The sequence below is a fragment of the Triturus cristatus genome, chromosome 2_1 (assembly GCF_964204655.1).
Source record: "Triturus cristatus chromosome 2_1, aTriCri1.1, whole genome shotgun sequence".
Classification (NCBI taxonomy): Eukaryota; Metazoa; Chordata; class Amphibia; order Caudata; family Salamandridae; genus Triturus; species Triturus cristatus.
Window position 1 is genome coordinate 501215903 of NC_140581.1, and position 24170 is coordinate 501240072.

At 47.7% G+C, this 24170-nt stretch overlaps 1 protein-coding gene across 4 annotated transcripts in view; it reads left to right on the top strand.

Moving 5' to 3' along the window:
* Positions 1–24170, top strand: part of LOC146865549 (baculoviral IAP repeat-containing protein 1-like) — an 851823-nt gene that overhangs the window by 658919 nt on the left and 168734 nt on the right. For all 4 annotated transcript variants that reach the window (XM_085632363.1, XM_085632364.1, XM_085632365.1 and 1 more), the window contains one exon: positions 21470–21628. In XM_085632363.1, coding sequence (XP_085488489.1) covers positions 21470–21628 — 159 coding nt within the window. The remainder of the gene's footprint in view (positions 1–21469; positions 21629–24170) is intronic.

Here is a 24170-nt window from a genome sequence, read left to right on the forward strand (position 1 = left end):
GAAAACGCTTTTACTTACCTGTTTACAAGAAATGTCCCAGTGTAGTTTCCAGGTATACTGCACTGTGTAAGAAAAGGTATCTGTAAAGTAATCTACTTGTCATTCTACTAAAAGCCAATGCAAAGAACATGTACAGTATACCAAAAGCATTACATTACTAGTAGCTGTAATGTAATCAAATCAAAGTGCATATACAATTGCAATTCAAACTGTTCACAAACTGCATTACTACTGTAAAGTATGTATTGCTTACCTGTGCCGGTTTGCTTGGTTCTAGAAAATAAAATAACTTAAAAGAATATTTCAATACAAAACCAATTGGTCTGAAGTTTAGTCTTTCAGTGTGTGTTATACTTTGCTGATTGAGTGTGTACAAAAAATGCTTAACACTACCCTCTGATACAGCCTTACTGCTCGACCACACTACCACAAATAGAGAGTAAGGTGCTATCTACTTTTACCTCTGCCTACCTTTGCCGTTCCACTGGACTCTGTGCACACTATACCTCACTTTGGTATAGCATATACAGAGCCAGCATCCTACAAGTATACTCTCTGTACTTTTTCTATCCCAAAAAAGACAGTTCTCTTTGATCCAATCTGGACCTCAGGTCCTTAAACAAATATATTCTTTCATAGCACTTTCACATGGTTACTCTTCAAGATATCATCCCGCTGCTACAACAAGGCGACTTCATGGCCATTCATAACTTGAAGGACGCTTATTTGTACATAAAAATCCACACTCACATCGTCAGTATCTCAGATTTGTAGTCAGCGGAAAGCATCAACAGTTCAATGTTCTCCCCTTCGGGGTTACCACTGCACCCAGGTTGTTCACCAAGTGCTTTGCAGTGGTGGCTGCTCATCTGCACAAACAGAGTGTTCATGTGTTGCCCTGTCTGGATGATTGCCTCGTCAAAAGTGCTACCCGTTAAAACTGTTGTGAGCACACTCTGCTTACAATTAACCTACCACAACAACTAGGGTTTACCATCAACACTACACAATCCTACCTCCGACCCCTCCCGATACAGCCGTATCTAGGAGCAATCATCAACTGAGAAGTTGGCATGGCTTATCCAAAGCCTGCCAAGATCTCAATTCAACCAGGCATTAAATCCCTATCTTTTAACCAGGCCACCAAGTCACGGTCAGGACAGCTATGCACCTCCTTGGCATGATGGCCTCCTGTATTCCCATGCTACCCCATGGCAGGTTACACGTGTCCATTGCAGGAGTGCTTGGTGCACCAATGGTCCCAAGCGAAGGGTCATTGGGATCATCTAGTGTTGATCAGCTGCCCACTTGTCGCTCTTTGCAGTGGTGGAACTCCAACAACCTGTTGCAGGGGTGAACATTTCTCGACCCAGTTCCGCATGAGGACCATTGCAATGGACGCTTCACTTATGGAATGGGGTGTGCACTTACAGGATCTTCCTGTTCAAGGCCAGTGGGAACCCAGACAACAGGGTCTCCACATCAATTACCTTGAAATATTACCTCTTCACCTGCGCTGAAACTTTTTCTTCCCCACTTGATTGGCAAAGTAGTCCTCATCAAGACAGACAACATGAAAGCCATGTATTATCTGAAAAAGCAAGGGTGCGCCAGATTTCCTCAGCTCTCTCATCTAGCCTATAATACATGGTGGTGGGCACTCAGACATAAGATCCATCTCCTAGCAGAGTACCTTCCAGGAGTGGACAACAACTTTGCCGAATTCCTCAGCAGGATGCAGCAACAAGTCCAGGAGTGGGAACTCCACCCGCAAGTCCTCTTCCAGTACTTCCAGCATTGGAGACTGCAGGAGATAGACCTCTTCGCCACAGCAGAAAATGCCAAATGCCCAAACTTCACCTCCAGGTTCCCACAACCACTATCCAGGGGCAATGTACTACAGATGAGTTGGTCAAGGATATTTGCATACGTCTTTCCTCCTCTCCTCTCCTACTATTTCTGTTTGTGTTTCGGAGGCTTCGCCAGATGTCTCTCACCCTCATCCTGGTGGCTCCCACCTGGGCACTCCAGCCATGGTTCACTACCATATCCCTCGAACTCTCAGCAGTTCACATGAAAGGCTACCCAACAGTCTGGACCTTCTCACGCAAAACCATGGACAAATCAGGCACGTAGACCCCAAATCTCTCAATCTTGTAATCTGGCTCCTGAAGTCCTAGAATTTGGGTTTCTTAATCTATCACCCCAATGCATGAGCATTTCTAAAAAAGGCACACAGGCCTACTACTTGTGTCTGTTATGCTACCAAGTGGAAGAGGTTTGTCTACTATTGTCATTCAAAACACATTGACCCCTTAGCAGTCAAAGTGCAAGATATTGTCTGCTACCTGCTTCACTTGCAAACTTGTGGTTTAGCATTCACATCCATACGACTACACTTAGCTGCTATAGCGTCTACCTTCAGAACATGCAAACATGTTTCCCTCTTCAGAATTCCAGTCATTAAAGCTTTTATAGAGGGTCTCAAAAGAGTCATTCCTCCTCGGGTCTCACCCAGCCCTGACATGGAACCTCAACATTGTATTGACAAGACTTATGGGCCCTCCGTTCAAACCCCTCCACTTCTGCCCCCTCCAGTTTCTCTCCTGGAAGGTATCATTTCTAGTCGCCATCACTTCACTCAGGCATGTCAGTGAGCTTCAGGCACTAACCTTGGAAAGACCTTTCTTCCAAATACACAGGGATAGTGTTGTCCTCCACAACAACCCAAGATTGCTCCCTAAGGTGGTCTCACAGTTCCACTTCAATCAATCCATTGACCTGCCTGTTTTTTCCCTCAACCTGACTTAGTTGTAAAAACGGGCTCTCGATACCTTAGATGTTAAATGAGCCTTCCTGTACTCTATTGACGCAACATCTCTTTGTTGCCTTCTCTAAACCCCACAAAAGGAAGGACCTATCTAAATCAGGCATTGCAAGATGGACTGTAAAATGCATCCAGACATGCTATGCTAAAGGTAAAAGGACCTTGCCCATTCCTCCTAGAGCCCACTCCACTGGGGAAAAAGGAGCACCTATGACCTTAATCGGAAAAATTCCTATAGCTGACATCTGTAGAGCAGCTACCTGGTCCACAAAACATTATTTTGTAGATCTGCTAGCCCGCCAACAAGCCAATGTTCGTCAGGCAGTTCTCCCAACACTTTTTCAATCTACTGCAACTTCCTTAGACTTCCACTTTTCTAGGAGGACTGCTCTACAGCATGTGTATCTACAGCCACACATGTCTCGGCTGATGTTAGACCTGGCATCTTTTGGCGTGTTTCCCCTGTCTTTTTGCCTTCTGACCTTCTGTTATTGATGGTATGCTGGACTTCGTTTTTGCTGGTTGAGTGTCTCTGCGCCCTTTTTCACTGCTATTCAGTGCTAAAATAAAAGTGCTCCTACTGTAAATTGTGTTATGATTGTTTTTCAAGATTGGTATATTTGATTTACTAGTAAGTCCATAGAACGGAGCACTGTGTGTGCCCAGGGCCTGTAAACCAAATGTTACTATTGGGCCTGCAGCACTGGTTGTGCCACCCACACAAGTACCCTCTTAAAGGTGCCTCAGATCTTCCACTGCAGTGTCTGCGTGCAGATGTTACTGCCATGTCGACCTGGCGAGTGCACCTACTTGCCAGGTCCTAACTTTCCCTTTTCTTACATATAAATCACCCCATATGGTAGGCCCAAAGTAGCCCCAGGGGCAGGGTTCAGTGTATGTGAAAGGTAGGACATGTAGTGGTTTGTTTTACATGTCCTGATAGTGAAATACTGTGCAAGTCATTTTTCACTATTTAAAGGCTGTCTGTCTCACAGGTTAACATGGGAGCTGCCTTGTAACATCTTACAAGTTTATCTTTCCAGTAGGACAAGATAGAGAAATAGATTTTGGGCTCCCTGAACTCAGAATTTAATAACACATCTTATTGTAAAGGTTTTTTTTAAATTGTGTGCTTGAAAATGCCCCTTTTGGAAAGTGAAATTGAAAATCCCAAATGAGTATCTGGGAAAACCAAGTGCACTGCGGGTAATGTCACTGTGAAGTGTACTCAATGTTATCAAAGAATTCGTCAATGCAATTCAGTATTCATAAGTCAGTAACAGTCCTCCATCCTGTGTTTAATGAATCACACTCTGGAAATCAAATCTTGAAACCATGAAGTGGGTGATGATCTGTTTTATTCTTGATAGTCGCAGATAATTTCACGTTCAATTGACTAACAAAATATATAGCTTGTATTCAGCATATAGCAATCAGTCTTCAAAAATCCCAATGCATTTCGGGCTATAACATGAGCCCTTCGTCAGGGGAATCTGCAATATATCAATAAACTGAGTATAATACCAGTGTACTACAACATGAAGTTTAACATCAAGCATGTAAGTATGTGGATTCACAAGAGTACGGAAAGAACTTGTCAGCCTGTGCAATGAGTGTACCACACAGAGAAACATGTGAATTACAAAAAGAAAAAAGAAAAAGAAGAGAAAAAAAGAGTGCCTGATAATACAACCCATTTGTGACAAAAAATCAACAGAAATAATGAAACTCATGCCTCCAGGTGCCTAAAATCAGTCATAATGCCAGTGGGCTATAATAATGAAACTAATCGTACCTCAAAGCGCTAGAGTAAACAAACTCAGAGCGCAAGTATAGGCCAGCGTAGATCTGTAATAAAGTTAATGGTTTTGCACCAAGGATTTAACCAAAATTAAGGCAGCTCCTAAAAAAAAGAGCAGTATGTCAGAATTTAGGAGAATATGAGTTACCACAAAAACAACATGCCGAGACGCCATCATGACACTTACCAAAGAATAACGTGTGGCCGAATCACAAATCCAAAACAACGTAATTCATGTATGAAATGTCTGAAAAAAGAAACCCAAATAAGCTGTATGTCAAAAAAAGCACAAAAGGCCAAATGCGAAAAACCCCTGTTTCAAAGTAATGCTTACCGGCGATCCGATAAACAGAAACTCGCATACAGACGCCGGTATCAGGAAGTGAGCCCGCGCGTCTCATACGCGTAAATACGTAACTGAAAACGGACATGAAACTAAAAATAGGACTGAAAAAACAACAAAAGCTGCAGACGGCTACCAGAAACACGCCAGTACTGCAAATAAAACCACACGTTAGATACGTTCTAGGGCAAAATGACACTCAAAAAAGCACAAATTGGAAAAAAGGCTTAATCCAACAAAAAATGGAAGTGTGTAGCAAGTAAGTATTAATTCTACAAATAGAAAGAATGAAAAAAGATTAATCGTGACACATGCCGGTGAAAGGTGAAGAAAAAAACAAAATAGACTCCAACAGTACAAAAATAGATAAATAATAAATAAAAGAAGTGTGAGAGTGAAAGATGACAAAAGAATATAAAGAAATACAGAAAAGAAATCTTTAATGTGGCAAAATATGATACACAACATTGTTCACACATAGTGGATGACATAATAAAACTAACATAATCAAGTCTAATACATATACAATGAACCCCACAAAAGGAAGGACCTATAAGTATTTGTTTCTAAATTTTCCACCAATTCAAATTTGGTTAAGAAGAGTATATTACAAAGATGGGATTTGCTACAACCAGAACCTGATTTTAAAGGGATGTTTTCTGAGCCCCCGCTATTTGCATATAAATGATCCAGTAATTTGAAAGAAATTCTTAACAAATCTGCCGTTAATCCACAAGTTTCCTTCAAAGGTATGTCTAAATGCAATAATTGTTCACATTGTAATAATGTAATTACAGGAAGGGACGTATCGCATCCCTCGTCTGGCAAGAAGATTTTTTTGAATTTTAATGCAGACTGTAATAGCCATCATGTAATTTACATGATAACATGTCCTTGCGATCTGTATTATGTGGGGTAAACGGAGAGGGTTCTTCGAACTCGTATCACTGAACACAAGAGTAGAATACGCACCAAGACAGTGAGTTCTCCGTTACCGCAACATTGGCTCCAAAAAAAACATTCTATTGCTCAACTCAGGTTCTGTGTGTTGGAAAACGTTGAATCACGCCTTGACAGAGATATGCCTAAAGTCCTTTCCCAGCGAGAGTCTCATTGGATTTGGTTTATGCAAACACTGTCCCCCAAAGGGCTTAATGACAAATCTGAATTGTCTTGCTTTCTTTGATGTTACAATTGTTGGAATCCATCTCTTATTTTCTCTGCACTTCTGTTGCTCAATCTAGACCGGTTCATTGTATATGTATTAGACTTGATTATGTTTGTTTTATTATGTCATCCATTATTTGTGAACAATGTTGTGTATCATATTTTGTCACATTAAGGATTTCTTTTCTGTATTTCTTTATATTCTTTTTTCATCTTTCACTCTCACACTTTTTTTATTTATTATTTATCTATTTTTGTACTGTTGGAGTCTATATTTTTTTCTTCACCTTTCACCGGCATTTGTCACGATTAATCTTTTTTCATTCTTTTTATTTTTAGAATTAATACTTACTTGCTACACACTTCCATTTTTTGTTGGATTAAGCCTTTTTTCCAATTTGCGCTTTTTGGAGTGTCATTTTGCCCTAGAACGTATCTAACGTGGGGTTTTATTTGCAGTACTGGCGTGTTTCTGGTAGCCGTCTGCAGCTTTTGTTGTTTTTTCAGTCCTATTTTTAGTTTCATGTCCGTTTTCAGTTACGTTTTTACGCGTACGAGACGCGTGGGCTCACTTCGTGATACCGGCGTCTGTATGCGAGTTTCTGTTTATCGGATCTCCGGTAAGCATTACTTTGAAACAGGGGTTTTTCGTGTTTGGCCGTTTGAGCATTTTTTGGACATACAGCTTATTTGGGTTTCTTTTTTCAGACATTTCATACATGAATTACGTTGTTTTGGATTTGTGATTCGGCAAAACGTTATTCTTTGGTAAGTGCCATGATGGCGTCTCGGCATGTTGTTTTTGTGGTAACTCATATTCTCCTAAATTCTGACATACTGCTCCTTTTTTTAGGAACTGCCTTATTTTTGGTTAAATCCATTACATTTATTACAGATCTACGCTGGCCTATACTTGCGCTTTGAGTTTTTTTACTGTAGCGCTTTGAGGTATGATTAGTTTCATTATTATAGCCCACTTGCATTATGATTGATTTTAGGCACCTGGAGGCATGAGTTTCATTATTTCTGTAGATTTTTTGTCACAATTGGGTTGTATTATCAGGCACTCTTTTTTCTCTTCTTTTTCTTTTTTCTTTTTGTAATTCACATGTTTCTCGGTGTGGTACACTCATTTCACAGGCTGACAAGTTCTTTCTGTACTCTTGTGAATTCACATACTTACATGCTTGATGTTAAACTTCATGTTGTAGTACACTAGTATTATACTCAGTTTATTGAAATATTGCAGATTTCCCTGACGAAGGACTCATGTTCATAGTCTGAAATGCATTGGGATATTTGAAGACTGATTGTTATATGCTGAATACAAGCTATATATTTTGTTAGTCAATTGAACGTGAAATTATCTGCGACTATCAAGAATAAAGCAGATCATCACCCACTTCATGGTTTGAAGATTTGATTTCCAGAGTGTGATTCATTAAAGACAGGATGGAGGACTGTTACTGACTTATGAAGACTGAATTGTATTGACGAATTCTTTGATAACATTGAGTACACTTCACAGTGACATTACCCGTAGTGCACTTGTGTTAGACCTGGCACCATTGGCGTGGGTCACCCTTCCATTTTTGTCTGTGCCTCAATGTGTTTTTGTGTTGGTGTTAGCTGCTCAGGGCACTGTGCCACTGCCATCCAGTGCCACAGTGCAAGTGCTCCCTATAGTAAAATGTATTATGTGAATTGACTTCCACGTTTGGTTTATTTGGTTTACTATCAGTCCCTAGTAGAGTGCACCAGGGGTGCCAAGGGCTTGTATATCCAAATGCTGCTAGTGGGCTTGCAGCACTGGTTGTGCCACCCACCGAGGCAGCGGGGTAAAATGTGTCTAGGGTCTGCCACTGCAGAACCTGCGCGCGGTCTGGTACCGTCGCGCTGACTGAGCAAGTGTCCCCACTTACCAGTCTCTAAACCTTCCCTTAACTACATGTTAGTCACCCCTCTGGTAGGCCTAAGCGCAGGGTGCATTGTAGGTATAAGGTAGGACATGCCCTGATGTGTGTGGCATGTCTTAGTAGTGAATTACAGTCATTTTCGTTTTCACTATTGAAGGCTACCTGCTCTCCATAGGCCAGAATGGGCTGCTGGGATCGCTACACGCTGTGACCCCAGTGGACTCAGAGAGCATGGTAGAAAGTCATGTTTAGTATGCCTAAACTCGGGATAATAAAGTACATCTTTTAGTAAAGGTTATTTTAATGTCCTGGGTTTGCAAATGCTACTTTTAGAAAGTTAGCCTTTGCGTGCCTAACCATCTCAGTCCGCCTCTGCTGTGTGTGTGTGTTCTGCCTAGCAACAGTACAGGAGCAGGGCTGGGGGATTCCAGGAGACAGGTTGGCTGCCAGGTGGTGGGTAGAGAGATTACACCAGGATGGGTGGGAGGAGTGCACCCTGACTCTTGAATAGACCTGTGCTCTGCCACCACAAAGCCGGCGCCGCCCCCTGTGGAGCGGCTGATGTCTCTGCCCTGCTGCTGAAAGGAACAAGCCGAGTCACCACAACAGAGTGCTCCAAAACTGGACTGAGCCAGGCCCAGGCCCCCTGGCGCTAAAGAACAAAAGAATCCCTGTATAAAAGTAGGAGCCTGGCTCCTAAGAAATCAGATCCAGATTGAACCACGAAGGAACTCTGCCTGACTAGAAGGACCTGGAAGAAGCTGAAGGAGGAGTAACTTTCCCTGACCTGAGGGACTGGCCTGCAGTAGGTGCCTTCCTAAGGAAGGAGAGGAAAAAGACTGAAAGAGACTTTTGCACTTTGTTCTTCAACTATCTCCAAGGGCTTGGAAGAAGAGCTTGCCCCCTGAACTGAACCCCAGGACCAGTGGGTTCACCGTGTCTCCGCTCGTCTGAGAATTCGAGCCGTGTGCTTTCTCCCGCCGGAGTGCCCTGCGCACCTTCGCATCCCTCCTAGGGCCGTGACACCCAGAAGCCTGGCCGCCTCCACTCGCCGAGAGCCCCGCTCTACCTGAGTCGCTCTGGACCCATCGAGTCTGGCCGTCCCGCTTCCCTGTCACCTGCCTGCTACTGGAGCGCGCTTGGTGCCCTCTCGCCCTCCCGCCGGATTTCTAGTGGGGAAGTGAAATCCAGCCTCGGACGGCCGCCCGTACGTCGTAACGTATCCGGCCGCCCCGCTTCACCTCCCAGCCTGAGTCTGACCGTGCCGCCCTCCGCAGTGACCTCCCGCACAGTCCGTGTCGGAGGCCCTGGGCCGCACCTGTCTACCGAGAGCCGCCCGCTGAATTCTTGATCCGGAAGACCCACGAGGTGCAGAACCTGCATCTCCCCTGAAGACTCGTCCAAGCACATCGCACGTTCCCAGGTACAGTGAACTCTCTATCGGACTCGGGGTCCGCAACGTTCTGATTTCCCCGTATCACTGTACCCCGGGTGCACTGCGCATCATCGTGACTGGACCGACTCAACCGAGCCCTGTGAAGCGCTCGTGATCGAATAAGTTACCAAAGACAAGAACAGTGCCTAATTATCGTCTTGTGGCTTCCATTTCGCAACCGTTATTGATGGTCTTGTACATGCCTGCGTAACAAAGAATCTTTTATATAAAGCATCCGTATTTTTGATACAACTTACGCCTGGTGTCCGTTTGTGGGGGATCATTGTGGTTTACTGTGTGTGATCATAAATGCTTAACTGACTAGCGCCCTGAAGTTTAGCCCTGACTGCTCGCGCCACACTACCTATAGGGTGAGCAGGGGTTGTTCTGAAGGGGTAATTCTCTCGCCCTGAATAGAAGAAGGGACCACTGCTTGTCACAAGTACCTACCTGTGCCAACCAGAGGTTCCCCATTCTAACATTGGTGGCAGCGGTGGGATTTCGAATTTGCATTTATGATTTACATACAGTGAATTATTGATCACCACGTAGAGCAGACCTATAACGCAGCCACAGATTGATTGACAGTTGGTGCTAGAGAAGAATCTCCACCTTAAGAAACCATGCCTAGCTCAGTCAACGGAGGCGGAGCGCCCTCTGTATTCTCTGGAGTGGATGACATCGATTGGGAGCCCGAGGCACTGATGAAGCACACCAATGATGTCCTGAAAGGATATCTCTCCAAATACAGAATCAAGCAGAGTGGACTTGGCAACAAGGATCAGTACGTAAAGGCGCTGAGGGCCTGGTACGAGTCAAAGTTCCCAGAGAATGCACCGGAGGGGATACCCCCAGAAGGTGTTTTTGAGCCTAGCAGAGGCCTGTCGCCCGAGGAGATGGCCGACAGGAGTGCTGCCCGAGCACACAAGGTGGAGATGGCAAAACTGCGAATGGAGATGGAAAGGCAAAAACTGGCCATGGAGCATGAGGTAAAAATGAGGGAGTTGGATCTCAAGGCCAGGAGTTTAGACAACTCACCCTCTGGTGGCAGCAATTCAACAGAGTCAAGGGTGCACATTCCTAAAGATGTAGTCAAAGAATATTATAAGCAGGATGATATTGGGCAGTGGTTTAGGGCCTATGAGGTAGCCATGTCCTCCCACCGGGTCCCTGAGAAGGATTGGGGAGCGGGGTTGTGGGGAAGGTTCCTAAGTGAGGGGCGGGACACACTGCTAGACCTCCCCTCTGATGTCCACACATCCTATCCACACATGAAGGAGGCTCTTATGACAAGGTATGGGTTAACTCCTGAATTGTACAGACAGAGATTTAGGGATTGCACCAAGAAACCTGGTACCACTTATGTAGAATATGTGACCTTTTTTTGCAGAGCGCTGGATGGTTGGGTGAAGGGTAGCAAAGTGAATGATTACCAAGGGCTGTTTGATTTAATTGCATGGGAGCACTTGTCGGATAATTGTTTTCCTGAGCTACGCCAACACCTGATCGATAGCAAGCTGTCCAACCCGAGGAAGCTTGCTGAGGAGGCGGACCGCTGGATCAGCACCAGGGTCCACAAGGGTCCCGTGGGAGGCCCCGCCAAAGGTGTTCAGGGTCCCCAGCAGAAGAGTGGGGGGGACAAGGGTAAACAGAGGGAGTTCTACAGAGGGCCCCAAAGTAATTCCCAAGGGAACCAAGGGAAAGGTTCTCAGCCACCCCCACCCCCGAAGCAGACCGGGGCCCCGACAGGTAACCCTGTTCAAAGAGGGCCCCTCCGATGTTACAAGTGTAACAACCTGGGGCACATTTCCGTGGATCCCAAGTGCCCCCTGTATGGTAAACCAGCACCCTCTGGTGCTCCACCCCCCAAGCAGGTGAATAGTGTAGCCTTGGGGAGGGAGATAGATGTCCAAGGGGCGGGGGATCCCGTACAGATGACCCTAGTCTCATTAGGAGACAGTGAGATGGTCGCTGAGGCCCAGCTGCCCCCCAATACTCAAAAGTATGGGCAGTGGGTGACCATAAATGGCAAGAGGGTGGGGGCTCTTAGAGATACAGGAGCCAGTGTGACTGCTGTCAAGCAACACCTGGTGTCTCAAGAGCAGGTTGTCCCGCACGCATTCTGCCGTGTTGTCAACGCCGACAACACAGAGAGTCAGTGTCCAATGGCTCAGGTTCCCTTTGAGTGGGGGGGGGTCTCTGGTACTCTGCAAGTGGCTGTGAGAGAGGCCATGCCCGTTGATTGTCTCCTAGGTAACGATTTGGAGAGCTCCCCTTGGGAAAAGGTGGAGAAGACAACTCACCTGCGGATGGTGGGCTTGCCTGATTGGGCGTTCGTGACCACCCGGTCGATGGCAGCCAGTAGGGGTGTTGAAGGAACCCTGGAGCCTGAGGGAGAGGCCCAGGAACCGGCCTTAGAGAGAGGGCAAGGGAGGCACGGGAATCCGGCTCCTGAAGTTCCCACGGCCCAGGAGGAAGCAGACCTTGAGGGGGATGCCCTGGAGCCTACCGGGGAACAGATAGCCGAACTGGGGGACCTGCCTGAGCTGACCCATTGGCAGCAAGAAGGAGGCCCCACCAGGGAGGAGTTCTGCAGGGAGCAGAAAGAGTGCCCCTCTCTAGAGGGTATGCGGCAGCAGGCTGCAGCCCAGGCCAATGGTGATCAGTCCGGAACTCACTTGATCTACTGGGAGAACGACCTCCTATACTCCGAGCCTAAGGTTGCTGAACCTGGGTCAGCCCGTGCGCTGGTGGTACCCCAGAAGTTCAGAGCCTTCCTACTGGGGCTGGCTCACGACGTACCGTTAGCAGGACATTTGGGGCAGGACAAGACCTTTGAAAGGCTTGTCACCCACTTTTATTGGCCCCAAATGCGCAGGAGTTCTGACACTCACTGCAGGACATGCCAGACTTGCCAGGCAAGTGGCAAGAGTGGAAGGAAGCTGAGAGCTCCACTCCAACCTTTCCCTGTGGTCAGTACCCCATTCCAGCGGGTGGGGATTGACATTGTGGGGCCACTGGACCCCAAGACAGCCATGGGCAACAGGTTTATCCTGGTCTTGGTGGACCATGCCACCCGGTACCCTGAAGCCATCCCTCTGAGGACAGTGACGGCCCCCGTGGTGGGACGGGCACTGATGGGAATTTTCTCACGAGTAGGATTCCCTCTAGAGGTGGTGTCTGACAGGGGGACCAACTTCATATCGAAATATATGAAGTCCCTTTGGCAAGAGTGTGGTGTAACCTACAAGTTCACCACACCTTACCATCCCCAAGGAAACGGGTTGGTTGAGCGCTTCAACCGAACCCTGAAGGGCATGATTATGGGTCTCGAGGAACCCATGAGGCGTAAGTGGGACGTCCTCTTACCATGCCTTCTCTTTGCGTACCGCGAGGTGCCACAGAAGTCTCTAGGGTTCAGTCCCTTTGAGCTTTTGTACGGCCACCCAGTACGAGGACCTCTTAGTCTGGTCAAGGAAGGCTGGGAGCAATCTCCCAGGAAACCTCCCCAGAATGTATACAGTTACATGCTGGCCTTCCGGAACCAGACTAGGCGTTTCAGGCAACTTGCTGAGGCAAACCTGGAAGCCAGCCAGGAGGAAATGAAGCGGTGGTACGACCAGAATGCCACTCTGGTTGAGCTTCAACCTGGCCAAAAAGTGTGGGTCCTGGCCCCTGTGGAGCCTTGTGCACTCCAGGACAATGGACAGGACCCTTTGAGATTGTGGAGCGCAAGAGTTCTGTCACCTACTTGGTGAACTTGCGGTCTCCTAGGAACCCCTTAAGGGTCCTACATGTCAATCGACTGAAGCCCCACTTGGAGAGGTCCGAAGTGGGCATGCTCTTGGCCACCGATGATGGGACGGAAGAGGAGTCCGAGCCTCTTCCTGACCTCTTGGTAGCCTCAGAACGAGACGGGTCAGTGGATGGAGTAGACCTCTCACCCACCCTGACCCCTGAGCAACAGGGTGACTGCCGCCAGCTGCTGGGGCAGTTTCCTGACCTGTTCTCCCTGGTTCCCGGTATCACAAATTGGTGTGTCCATGATGTGGATACGGGAGACAGCTTACCTGTGAAGCACAAGGCCTACCGGATGACTGACAGGGTCAGGGCCTGCATCAAAGAGGAGGTCTCGAAGATGCTTGCCCTAGGGGTGGTTGAGTCCTCCAGCAGTCCTTGGGCCAGCCCAGTGGTCTTGGTCCCAAAGGCTGCAGCGCCGGGTGCCACGCCCGAACTCCGGTTCTGTGTGGACTACCGAGGACTCAACTCAGTCACGAAGACTGACGCGCACCCCATCCCCAGAGCTGATGAGCTCATCGATCGGTTAGGGGCTGCACGGTACCTCAGCACGTTTGACTTAACGTCTGGGTACTGGCAGATCGCCTTGACTGATGGGGCCAAAGAGAGGTCCGCATTCTCTACGCCAGATGGGCATTACCAGTTCCGGGTGATGCCCTTTGGGATGAAGAATGCCCCTGCCACCTTCCAGAGGTTGGTCAACCAGGTGTTGGCTGGGCTGACCGAGTTCAGCGCCGCCTACCTGGATGACATCGCAGTGTTCAGCGGCACATGGGAAGAACACCTGCAACATCTCTGGGAAGTGTTGATGGCGCTGCGCAAGGCAGGCCTCACGATCAAGGCAAGCAAGTGTCAGATCGGGCAGGGTTCAGTGGTGTACTTGGGACACCAAGTGGGGAGCGGCCAGGTGGCGCCCCTCCAACCCAAAGTTGAAACCATCCTGGCTTGGGAGCCCCCAAAGACCCAGACGGAGGTGAGGGCCTTTTTAGGACTCACCGGGTACTACAGGAGGTTTGTCAAGGGGTATGGCAGCATCGTTGCCCCCTTGACAGAGCTGACTTCGAAGAAGCAGCCCAGAAAAGTGATATGGACTGACACCTGTCAGAAAGCCTTCGACACCCTGAAAACTGCCATGTGCACGGCGCCCGTGCTCTTGGCTCCTGACTTCTCCAAAGAGTTCCTGGTGCAGACGGATGCATCAGAGCATGGTGTAGGGGCTGTTCTCTCACAGATCACTGAGGAGGGCTTTGACCAACCCGTAGCCTTTATTAGCAGGAGGCTACTTCCCCGGGAACAAAGGTGGAGTGCGATAGAACGAGAAGCATTTGCTGTGGTCTGGGCGCTGAAGAAGCTAAGACCCTACTTGTTTGGGTCTCACTTCCGGGTTCAGACCGACCACAGGCCCCTCAGATGGTTGATGCAAATGAGGGGTGAGAACCCAAAACTGTTGAGGTGGTCCATCTCCCTACAGGGTATGGACTTTACGGTGGAGCATCGCCCTGGCACAGATCACGCCAATGCTGACGGTCTGTCCAGGTTTTTCCGCCTTAGTGATGCAGAACTCCCTGGGGTAGGGTAATTCTCCCCACTTTTCAGCTGGAGGGGACACGTGTTAGACCTGGCACCATTGGCGTGGGTCACCCTTCCATTTTTGTCTGTGCCTCAATGTGTTTTTGTGTTGGTGTTAGCTGCTCAGGGCACTGTGCCACTGCCATCCAGTGCCACAGTGCAAGTGCTCCCTATAGTAAAATGTATTATGTGAATTGACTTCCACGTTTGGTTTATTTGGTTTACTATCAGTCCCTAGTAGAGTGCACCAGGGGTGCCAAGGGCTTGTATATCCAAATGCTGCTAGTGGGCTTGCAGCACTGGTTGTGCCACCCACCGAGGCAGCGGGGTAAAATGTGTCTAGGGTCTGCCACTGCAGAACCTGCGCGCGGTCTGGTACCGTCGCGCTGACTGAGCAAGTGTCCCCACTTACCAGTCTCTAAACCTTCCCTTAACTACATGTTAGTCACCCCTCTGGTAGGCCTAAGCGCAGGGTGCATTGTAGGTATAAGGTAGGACATGCCCTGATGTGTGTGGCATGTCTTAGTAGTGAATTACAGTCATTTTCGTTTTCACTATTGAAGGCTACCTGCTCTCCATAGGCCAGAATGGGCTGCTGGGATCGCTACACGCTGTGACCCCAGTGGACTCAGAGAGCATGGTAGAAAGTCATGCTTAGTATGCCTAAACTCGGGATAATAAAGTACATCTTTTAGTAAAGGTTATTTTAATGTCCTGGGTTTGCAAATGCTACTTTTAGAAAGTTAGCCTTTGCGTGCCTAACCATCTCAGTCCGCCTCTGCTGTGTGTGTGTGTTCTGCCTAGCAACAGTACAGGAGCAGGGCTGGGGGATTCCAGGAGACAGGTTGGCTGCCAGGTGGTGGGTAGAGAGATTACACCAGGATGGGTGGGAGGAGTGCACCCTGACTCTTGAATAGACCTGTGCTCTGCCACCACAAAGCCGGCGCCGCCCCCTGTGGAGCGGCTGATGTCTCTGCCCTGCTGCTGAAAGGAACAAGCCGAGTCACCACAACAGAGTGCTCCAAAACTGGACTGAGCCAGGCCCAGGCCCCCTGGCGCTAAAGAACAAAAGAATCCCTGTATAAAAGTAGGAGCCTGGCTCCTAAGAAATCAGATCCAGATTGAACCACGAAGGAACTCTGCCTGACTAGAAGGACCTGGAAGAAGCTGAAGGAGGAGTAACTTTCCCTGACCTGAGGGACTGGCCTGCAGTAGGTGCCTTGCTAAGGAAGGAGAGGAAAAAGACTGAAAGAGACTTTTGCACTTTGTTCTTCAACTATCTCCAAGGGCTTGGAAGAAGAGCTTGCCCCCTGAACTGAACCCCAGGACCAGTGGGTTCACCGTGTCTCCGCTCGTCTGAGAATTCGAGCCGTGTGCTTTCTCCCGCCGGAGTGCCCTGCGCACCTTCGCATCCCTCCTAGGGCCGTGACACCCAGAAGCCTGGCCGCCTCCACTCGCCGAGAGCCCCGCTCTACCTGAGTCGCTCTGGACCCATCGAGTCTGGCCGTCCCGCTTCCCTGTCACCTGCCTGCTACTGGAGCGCGCTTGGTGCCCTCTCGCCCTCCCGCCGGATTTCTAGTGGGGAAGTGAAATCCAGCCTCGGACGGCCGCCCGTACGTCGTAACGTATCCGGCCGCCCCGCTTCACCTCCCAGCCTGAGTCTGACCGTGCCGCCCTCCGCAGTGACCTCCCGCACAGTCCGTGTCGGAGGCCCTGGGCCGCACCTGTCTACCGAGAGCCGCCCGCTGAATTCTTGATCCGGAAGACCCACGAGGTGCAGAACCTGCATCTCCCCTGAAGACTCGTCCAAGCACATCGCACGTTCCCAGGTACAGTGAACTCTCTATCGGACTCGGGGTCCGCAACGTTCTGATTTCCCCGTATCACTGTACCCCGGGTGCACTGCGCATCATCGTGACTGGACCGACTCAACCGAGCCCTGTGAAGCGCTCGTGATCGAATAAGTTACCAAAGACAAGAACAGTGCCTAATTATCGTCTTGTGGCTTCCATTTCGCAACCGTTATTGATGGTCTTGTACATGCCTGCGTAACAAAGAATCTTTTATATAAAGCATCCGTATTTTTGATACAACTTACGCCTGGTGTCCGTTTGTGGGGGATCATTGTGGTTTACTGTGTGTGATCATAAATGCTTAACTGACTAGCGCCCTGAAGTTTAGCCCTGACTGCTCGCGCCACACTACCTATAGGGTGAGCAGGGGTTGTTCTGAAGGGGTAATTCTCTCGCCCTGAATAGAAGAAGGGACCACTGCTTGTCACAAGTACCTACCTGTGCCAACCAGAGGTTCCCCATTCTAACAACTTGGTATTCCCAGATACTCATTTGGGATTTTCTATTTCATGTTGAATTAGGCGGCTTGCAGAGCCCCTGACCTGGTGCACACATTACCTTTATTAAGATTTTATTAAAGTATGGATTATTGTTTAAATTGTTTGAATTAGATAATTTGAGTGCATTCCAGCTGCTCATTTTTCACCTTTTGGAAAGTGGGCATTTTCTTACTTAACCATCCTGTGTGCCTCTGCCTGTTTGTGTATTCACTGTCTGTTTTTGGAGTGACAGGAGCTGGGGATGTGCATTCACACTAGACAGCCACAAGGGGGGTTGAGGTGTGTCCTGCCTTTCCTGGTTGACTCCTAGCCAGCGTCAATAGGCCCTTTCTGCATTTAGAGTGGTAGGAGAGGTTTTAACTAGCATCTGAATAGGCTGTGTCTGCTCTGCACTGTGCTGTCTCCACCTCCTGTGGTGAAGCTGGACTAGAGAGGACAAAACTGGTTTTTACTGAACTCAGAGACTTTCTGCCTAAAACGTCAAAGAAAAAAGTAGTATAAATATTGGGGCCCTGACTCCAGAACTTAAGAACTCTTTTGGACAAAGGAACCTGCAAAGAAGAAGAGCTGGAGAAGCTGTGAGGAGGAACTACCACTTTGCTGTGTATTTTTCTCTGTTGGTCTGCAGTGGCTGCTTCTGTCTTGGGTAGTGAAAGGACTGACTGGACTTTCTGCAACTTTTTTTCCTGAGTTTCTTTAAGGACTTGAGGTAGCGCTTGCCCCCTGTTGAAGAAGTCTCAGGAACAGCAAAGACTTCAAGGTCATCTGCTACCAGCACTGGGAACTGTGTGTTTTGTGTTGCAATAGAGGAAAAAGCAGCCTGACGCCGTCAACTTTGCCGCTGCTGATTCCGTGACCTGTTGGCACCGCAGAGAGCACCACACCTCTTTGCACCGCAACCCTGGTATCCCAGACGCCGCCAATGCCTGCATTGTGGTCTGGGGGCACCACTCGTAAGTTACTCGACGCACTGCCCCATCCTACACCGCAGCTTTCGGCTACAGATGCCAGCACCATCGACTCCATATCGTCTTCCTACAACAGCGCTTTGCTTGTCGTTTTGAAAAAAAATCCAGTATTTGTAAAGCGCACAATTACCCGAGGGTGTCAAGGCACTGGGGGCCGTCAGGAAGATTAAGCTGAGCTATTGCCCAGAGTCACATGGTGCTGGGCTAACCTGTCGCTGGCACCTGGGATTGAACCGTGAACCCCGTGGTCTGGAGTCAGGCCACTGCGCCACACCTCTTCCCTTGTCAAAGTCACTTGCTGTGCCTATCACTCTGCTCAGTTCCCCAGCCCAACCCTCCCCCACATTGTACTACTTTCTCTTTACAGCCAGACAAACCCTGTACAGCAGTTGTCCTGCCCTATGATCCCGTGTGCAGCGTGGGTCTGCCGCCAGCCCAGCGGCGTCACTATGGGGGTGCGGGGGGTGCGGACCGCACCGGGTGACACCCTCACATGGGGTGACACCCAGCAAAGCTCAGGGGGAGGGCGAAGGCAGTGCGGAGCGAGGTTGCCTGCCTCTGATCACCGAGTTGTGGGCCCATCTTTTGAGCTGTCGGGACTCGGGAGGCATGCGAAGACGACTTTCAGGCACAGCAGCTCTGTGTACAAGCTGAGGCCTCTCGCCTGCTAGCCCGGCAGTTCTTCTCTCTTACTGAAGACAGTGGCTGCAAGACGGGGTTCTTACTCTCTTTCCTCTCCTTTCTTTTATTTGCTCCCCTGTGAAATGGATCCAAAAAAGAAAATCACTTTTGCTGGAAAAACAATGTCGTATTTTTCTGGCAGTTAATTCCAAAGTGCAGCATCGGGAATAAAAGTTTAAAAATATGCAAAATAAATAACTAAATAAAGTAAGATAGAGTGGTAGCAAACTGGCCAGATTGATTTTATTCACACCCAAACACATTAGCGCCACTTTTACAGAGCTTGCCAGTGAAGCGCTATTTTTGTTGTCTTGGCCTTGTTTTCCCAGGGCTTGGAACTAGTGCACCAATCCTGGAGGTACAGCAATGTGTGGATTGGAAAACAAAATTTGTACTGCTGCTCTGCATCTAGGGATGTTGTCTTTTTTACCATACTGCTTACGTTTTGTAAGGATATAAGCAATGGTCATTGAAATGGGTCCATTCAGGGCCCTGTTGTCATGTCCTTAACTTTTCAGGCAAAAGCACTCACTGATTTCTGAACAGTGAGTGTAAAAGCGTTAAGGTAAGCATGTTGTTCCTGCTTACATTTCACATGGTTTGCAAAATTTTGCATTCCCTATGATTGTTTGCTTTATCCAGGATGCGGTCACTTTTTACTTGTAGGCCACATATTGCCCTTGCCCAGTGCGTAATTTAAATTGAGCCGCATCCAGGTGTTTATAGCTGGCAACAATTGGGTTGTAGTTGAAGGCAGTCTGAGTTTTTCTCAGTGGGGCAGTATGGTGTTCAGTGGGGAAGAGGATGTGGCACTATGGCCAGAGCTGCTGAATTTGGAACTGGGGAACCAGGTTCAGCCTTAATAACCAATCCACCAGACCACTCTCCTGAGAGAGCACTATCTCATGCTAGACCTTAGAAGGCTTCGCAAGACATTAGAATCCCTGGTGTCGTAGCACCAGCAGGTGCACCCTAGCATGACAAGTGTAGGTTAACCTTCAAGGCTTGTCCACCACTATTCATACTGAAGTTCACCTCCAGTCTTGCGGGCAGGCCTATGAAGCAGCACACCCTAGAACAACAGTGACCCTGTCACTGAGATCACAGGACCCTTGAGAAGGGCCAGCTCTAGGGCGGTGCAACTGGTGTGACCGCACCAGGTGCTGACTTTAGGTGGAGGCATCATTTTTGCAAGTCTATTATGGTTTTAAAAGCGCTTGCTGCCTCCTTCCTGCCCTCCAGCAATTTTCGGTAACAATAAAAATGTCATGATGACTCTGGTGATTAATGTTCTTCCTAGAGAGAGATAGGAATTTTGTCTAATGGAAGATTTGACTCAGAGGGTTAATGTACCTGCTGCAAAGAACATCTACCATGCAGATCACAAAGTGCACATAATGTAAATAGGCCAGTAGGCTACTGCTTTTGTCAGAGAGATCCTTTTGTTACTTGCAGTTTATAAGTTAAAATCCTAACATAGAACAGTGAGCTATTAACTGTCATCTACTCCGCAGCAACACAAGTTAAATTTTTTATTACCTTTTGATACGTTTGAGCTACAAACAATTTATTAGTTGAAATGGTCAGATCATGCTGCAGATCTTGCATTATGAGGCAAATATGGCAGAGCCATTATTATTTAGAAAACATTTGCAAACTAGGATTTTTAGCCATTCATGTTTGAACTGCTGTTGTGGAAAAGGGAGAAGTGCTGATGACAGAAACTCCATGGCTCGGAGACAAATGGCTTGTGCTTTTTATCGTATTTGGGGACATTCTGTGATTAGAAGTATATCCCACTTTGTGAATACATTTTACTGTCAATAACTCATTATAACCTTAAATAATCATGTGTATCCATTGGTTGATAAAACTGGGCAGTGAAACCAAACAAATACAAAAAATTGGGATGTTTGCGCATTCTGGCCACACCTCTGGCTCCGCCCACTGATCCAATCCTTGGGTTATTCCCGCCCTCTGATTCTCCGCCCACAGTTCCCCTACTTTTTTCCCCCCACTTCGACCACTAATATATCGTGTTGCTGGATAGTGGGAACACCATACCAGTACAAAGTACCATACCTATGATATTATAAATTCCAATACACTGTTGACTAGCAGGTAGACCACTGTACAACCTGATTAATGAGTCATTATCACACTGTTGTTAACAGGCACATTTTGTAAATATAGGACCTACATTTACAAACGTTACTAAGGATTCTGTATGGTCTCGTTATTTGCCAACTGTGTCCACTGGCGGACTCAGAGCGGAGGAGGTCCATGCGATAAGTCGTGAGGGGGTGACACCATGAGTTACCCGCACCGGGTGACACCAACCCTAGTGACGCCACTGCTCAAGGCCACACCCCGTAACGGTCCTGGGACAATGATTTCTCGCCCCTGTTTCACTGTACTGGTGAAATTCCCACAGCACTAATTGGAATTTGCAATAATGGAAATCTTTCTGTCCATCTTGGATGTGCTAATGCTTCGTGGATGGGGCTTGGATGACGTTGGTGCAGCTTGTTTCCTAGGGTGATATTTTGAACACTGATCTTCATTGCTGCTTGGAGCACCTTGGCTTACACACTCTTCCTTGCTTTCACAGTCGAATATCTTCAGACCTGCAAGGCACTCAGAGTGTTTCACCTGGAATGCAGAAGCTTTTACAATTTTGAGGGGCTGATCAATGCGCTGGCAAACTGTGAAAACCTCCAGGAAATCAGACTCAAAGAGTTTTTCCAGCACAAAGAAATAATCCCTCTTGGTAAGACAATTGCATCTCACTCACTCAATGTATGCTGATAATTATATAAAATAAATTATATGTTAGAACCACAATTGTAGTCTTAGAGCTCATATTCAGCGACGAAAATACCCTTTTATGCTTAACACAGATGTTCACTCAAGTATTAGCACCTATTAAAATATCATAAATTGGTCCAGTCATGAAGATGCAGCCACAGATACTACTCAAAGGTCCTGTTATTCCATTCGGCTTTCATGTGATGCACAGGAGTGACAGTGGTGGTTTGTTTTTCTCAAGGGTCAAGGCTAACTTCTGAGTCTATATTATGTATGGGTGAACTGGCCCATTCTGCTTACGGTACACTTTGAACTGGATGGTTCGGGCACAGTCCAGGTCTGTTCATCCTACTACATTTAATGCTCTGTCCCTCAGCACACCTTTAACTGGACGCTAAGGGGGCAGGTCAGTGCATACTAGTACAGTTAATGCTCTTTCCTCGACAGGGCATCAACATCATGCCTGCTTTGCTGACAGAGTATTAGTGAAAGCCGACCTGGCTCTTTGAAGTAGCTGGTCAGCCTTTCACTGTGCAGGTGACAACCCAGCTTGCATTACAGAGATCCCCGTGCTGGCAGATACAGAGAGTGACTGTACCCGTCTGCAGGAGGATGCCCGGGGAAAGGGGGGAGGAGAGGCGGGTTTACCAGGCGGTTTTCCTACAACCCTTTTTTTTCCTTTTATCAAATGGTGCACTCAGGTCTACTGACTGTTCTTCACCTTCTTGTGTGTCAGTAGGCCATCTAACTGCTCCTTTGCCTCTGTGCCTGCATCTGTAATGTGGCACAGGTGCAGAGGCAAAATGTTCCCTTATTTGCATGGAGCCACACCACATGCAAATGAGGGAATGCCTCCTTGAGCTTGTGTGGGTGTTACATGTGCACAGGTACTGTCTATATTTCAGAAGGAGATCCACAAGTATCTACAGCCTCTTCTGTAATACCAAAGTGCCTCCGAGGTCACAGAAAGCTGGTGCCATGCACATTGTGGACCAAGGCACTTTATGTAATACAGCCCTAGATGGTCAGAGTGTATATAGATTAAGTAAAAGGGGATATCCAGTGAATGATGTCACAATAGGTCTCAAAACCCAATCAGGAATCATCATAAAAGGAACATTCTGGAATTCCTATTGTTGGTGACAATCCTTCATTTCTAACAGTCCACCTCATAGTGATGCTGTTTTTCACTTTTTGAGCACAGCAGTATTTAACAAATCAATGTATATCAAATGTAAAGTAATACTACCCCCTTCCAGGCCATTCTTAGAGATCTGGCTGACATAGAATAGACCTACCTGACACATCTGTTGGAGAGCGATGGTTAGTAGGAATTTGACACGTTACAACGCGTACTAATACCGTGCGTGCCATTACAATGCGGGTATTACTATGTGAAAACATTTGCCATGACCTACCATCACAACTCAAACTTTTAACACAAATATGCCTTTACCACGCATGTCAGTACAACGCAAAGGCATGCGAGGTAAAGGCATAGACTTGATAAAAGTGTCCAAGGTAAGTTACACCCCCGACCCTACCCTAAAACACTACCCCTGCACAACCCTCTATCTGTCCTCTCCCTACCCTAAAACACTACCCTGCACAACCCACCTGACCCTACCCTAAACCCTAAAACAATACCTCTGCACGACCCTCACCCCGACCTCCAGTTCTTTCCCCACCCTAAAACACAACCCCGACCCCTAGTCCTCTCCCTACCCTAAAACACTACCCTGCACGACCCCCGACCCTACCCTAAACCCAAAAACAATATGCCTGCACCACCCTCCCCCAGTCTTCTCCCTACCCTAAAACACTTCCCCTGCACAACCCACCCCAACCCTTCTCCCTACCCTAAAACACTACCCTGCACGACCCCACAACCCTACCCTAAACCCAAAAACACTACCCCTGCACGACCCTCCCCTGACCCACAGTCGTCTCCCTACCTAAAACACTACCCTGCACAACCCCCAACCCTACTTAAAACCCTAACACACTACCCTGCATGACCCCCGACCCCCTTTTACCCTAAAATAGTAACCCCCACTCAAGACTCAATCCCCCTTACCTCTCTCTCCTCGTGGTTCCTTTCTCTCCTCCTGGTTCCTGCTCACATCGAGTCTGAGAGGCGGTGCACGTTGTTGTGAGAAAACGGAAGAGCCTGTTTCCTCACAACGACGTGGATCGCCTAAGTTTTGTTACAATGTATGTGCTTTTACCACACATACCTTTACAACGAAATGCATGCATGGTAAACGAACATGCATTGAAAAAAAATGCATACTAAAGACTACGCGTTGTTACAACGCATGCGTGGTAACGGCATGTTGGTTAACAGCCGCGATGTAATGGCTGTTCACCTGGTTAGTAGATGACAGAGGTACTGGCATTTGGCAGCAGTGGCAGAGGGTGATTTAGGTTGCTGTTGCCTCTTGTGAAAACCATGTTTTTACAACTTATGCAGTGGTGGATAAGTTTTAGTGCTGCAGGACTGG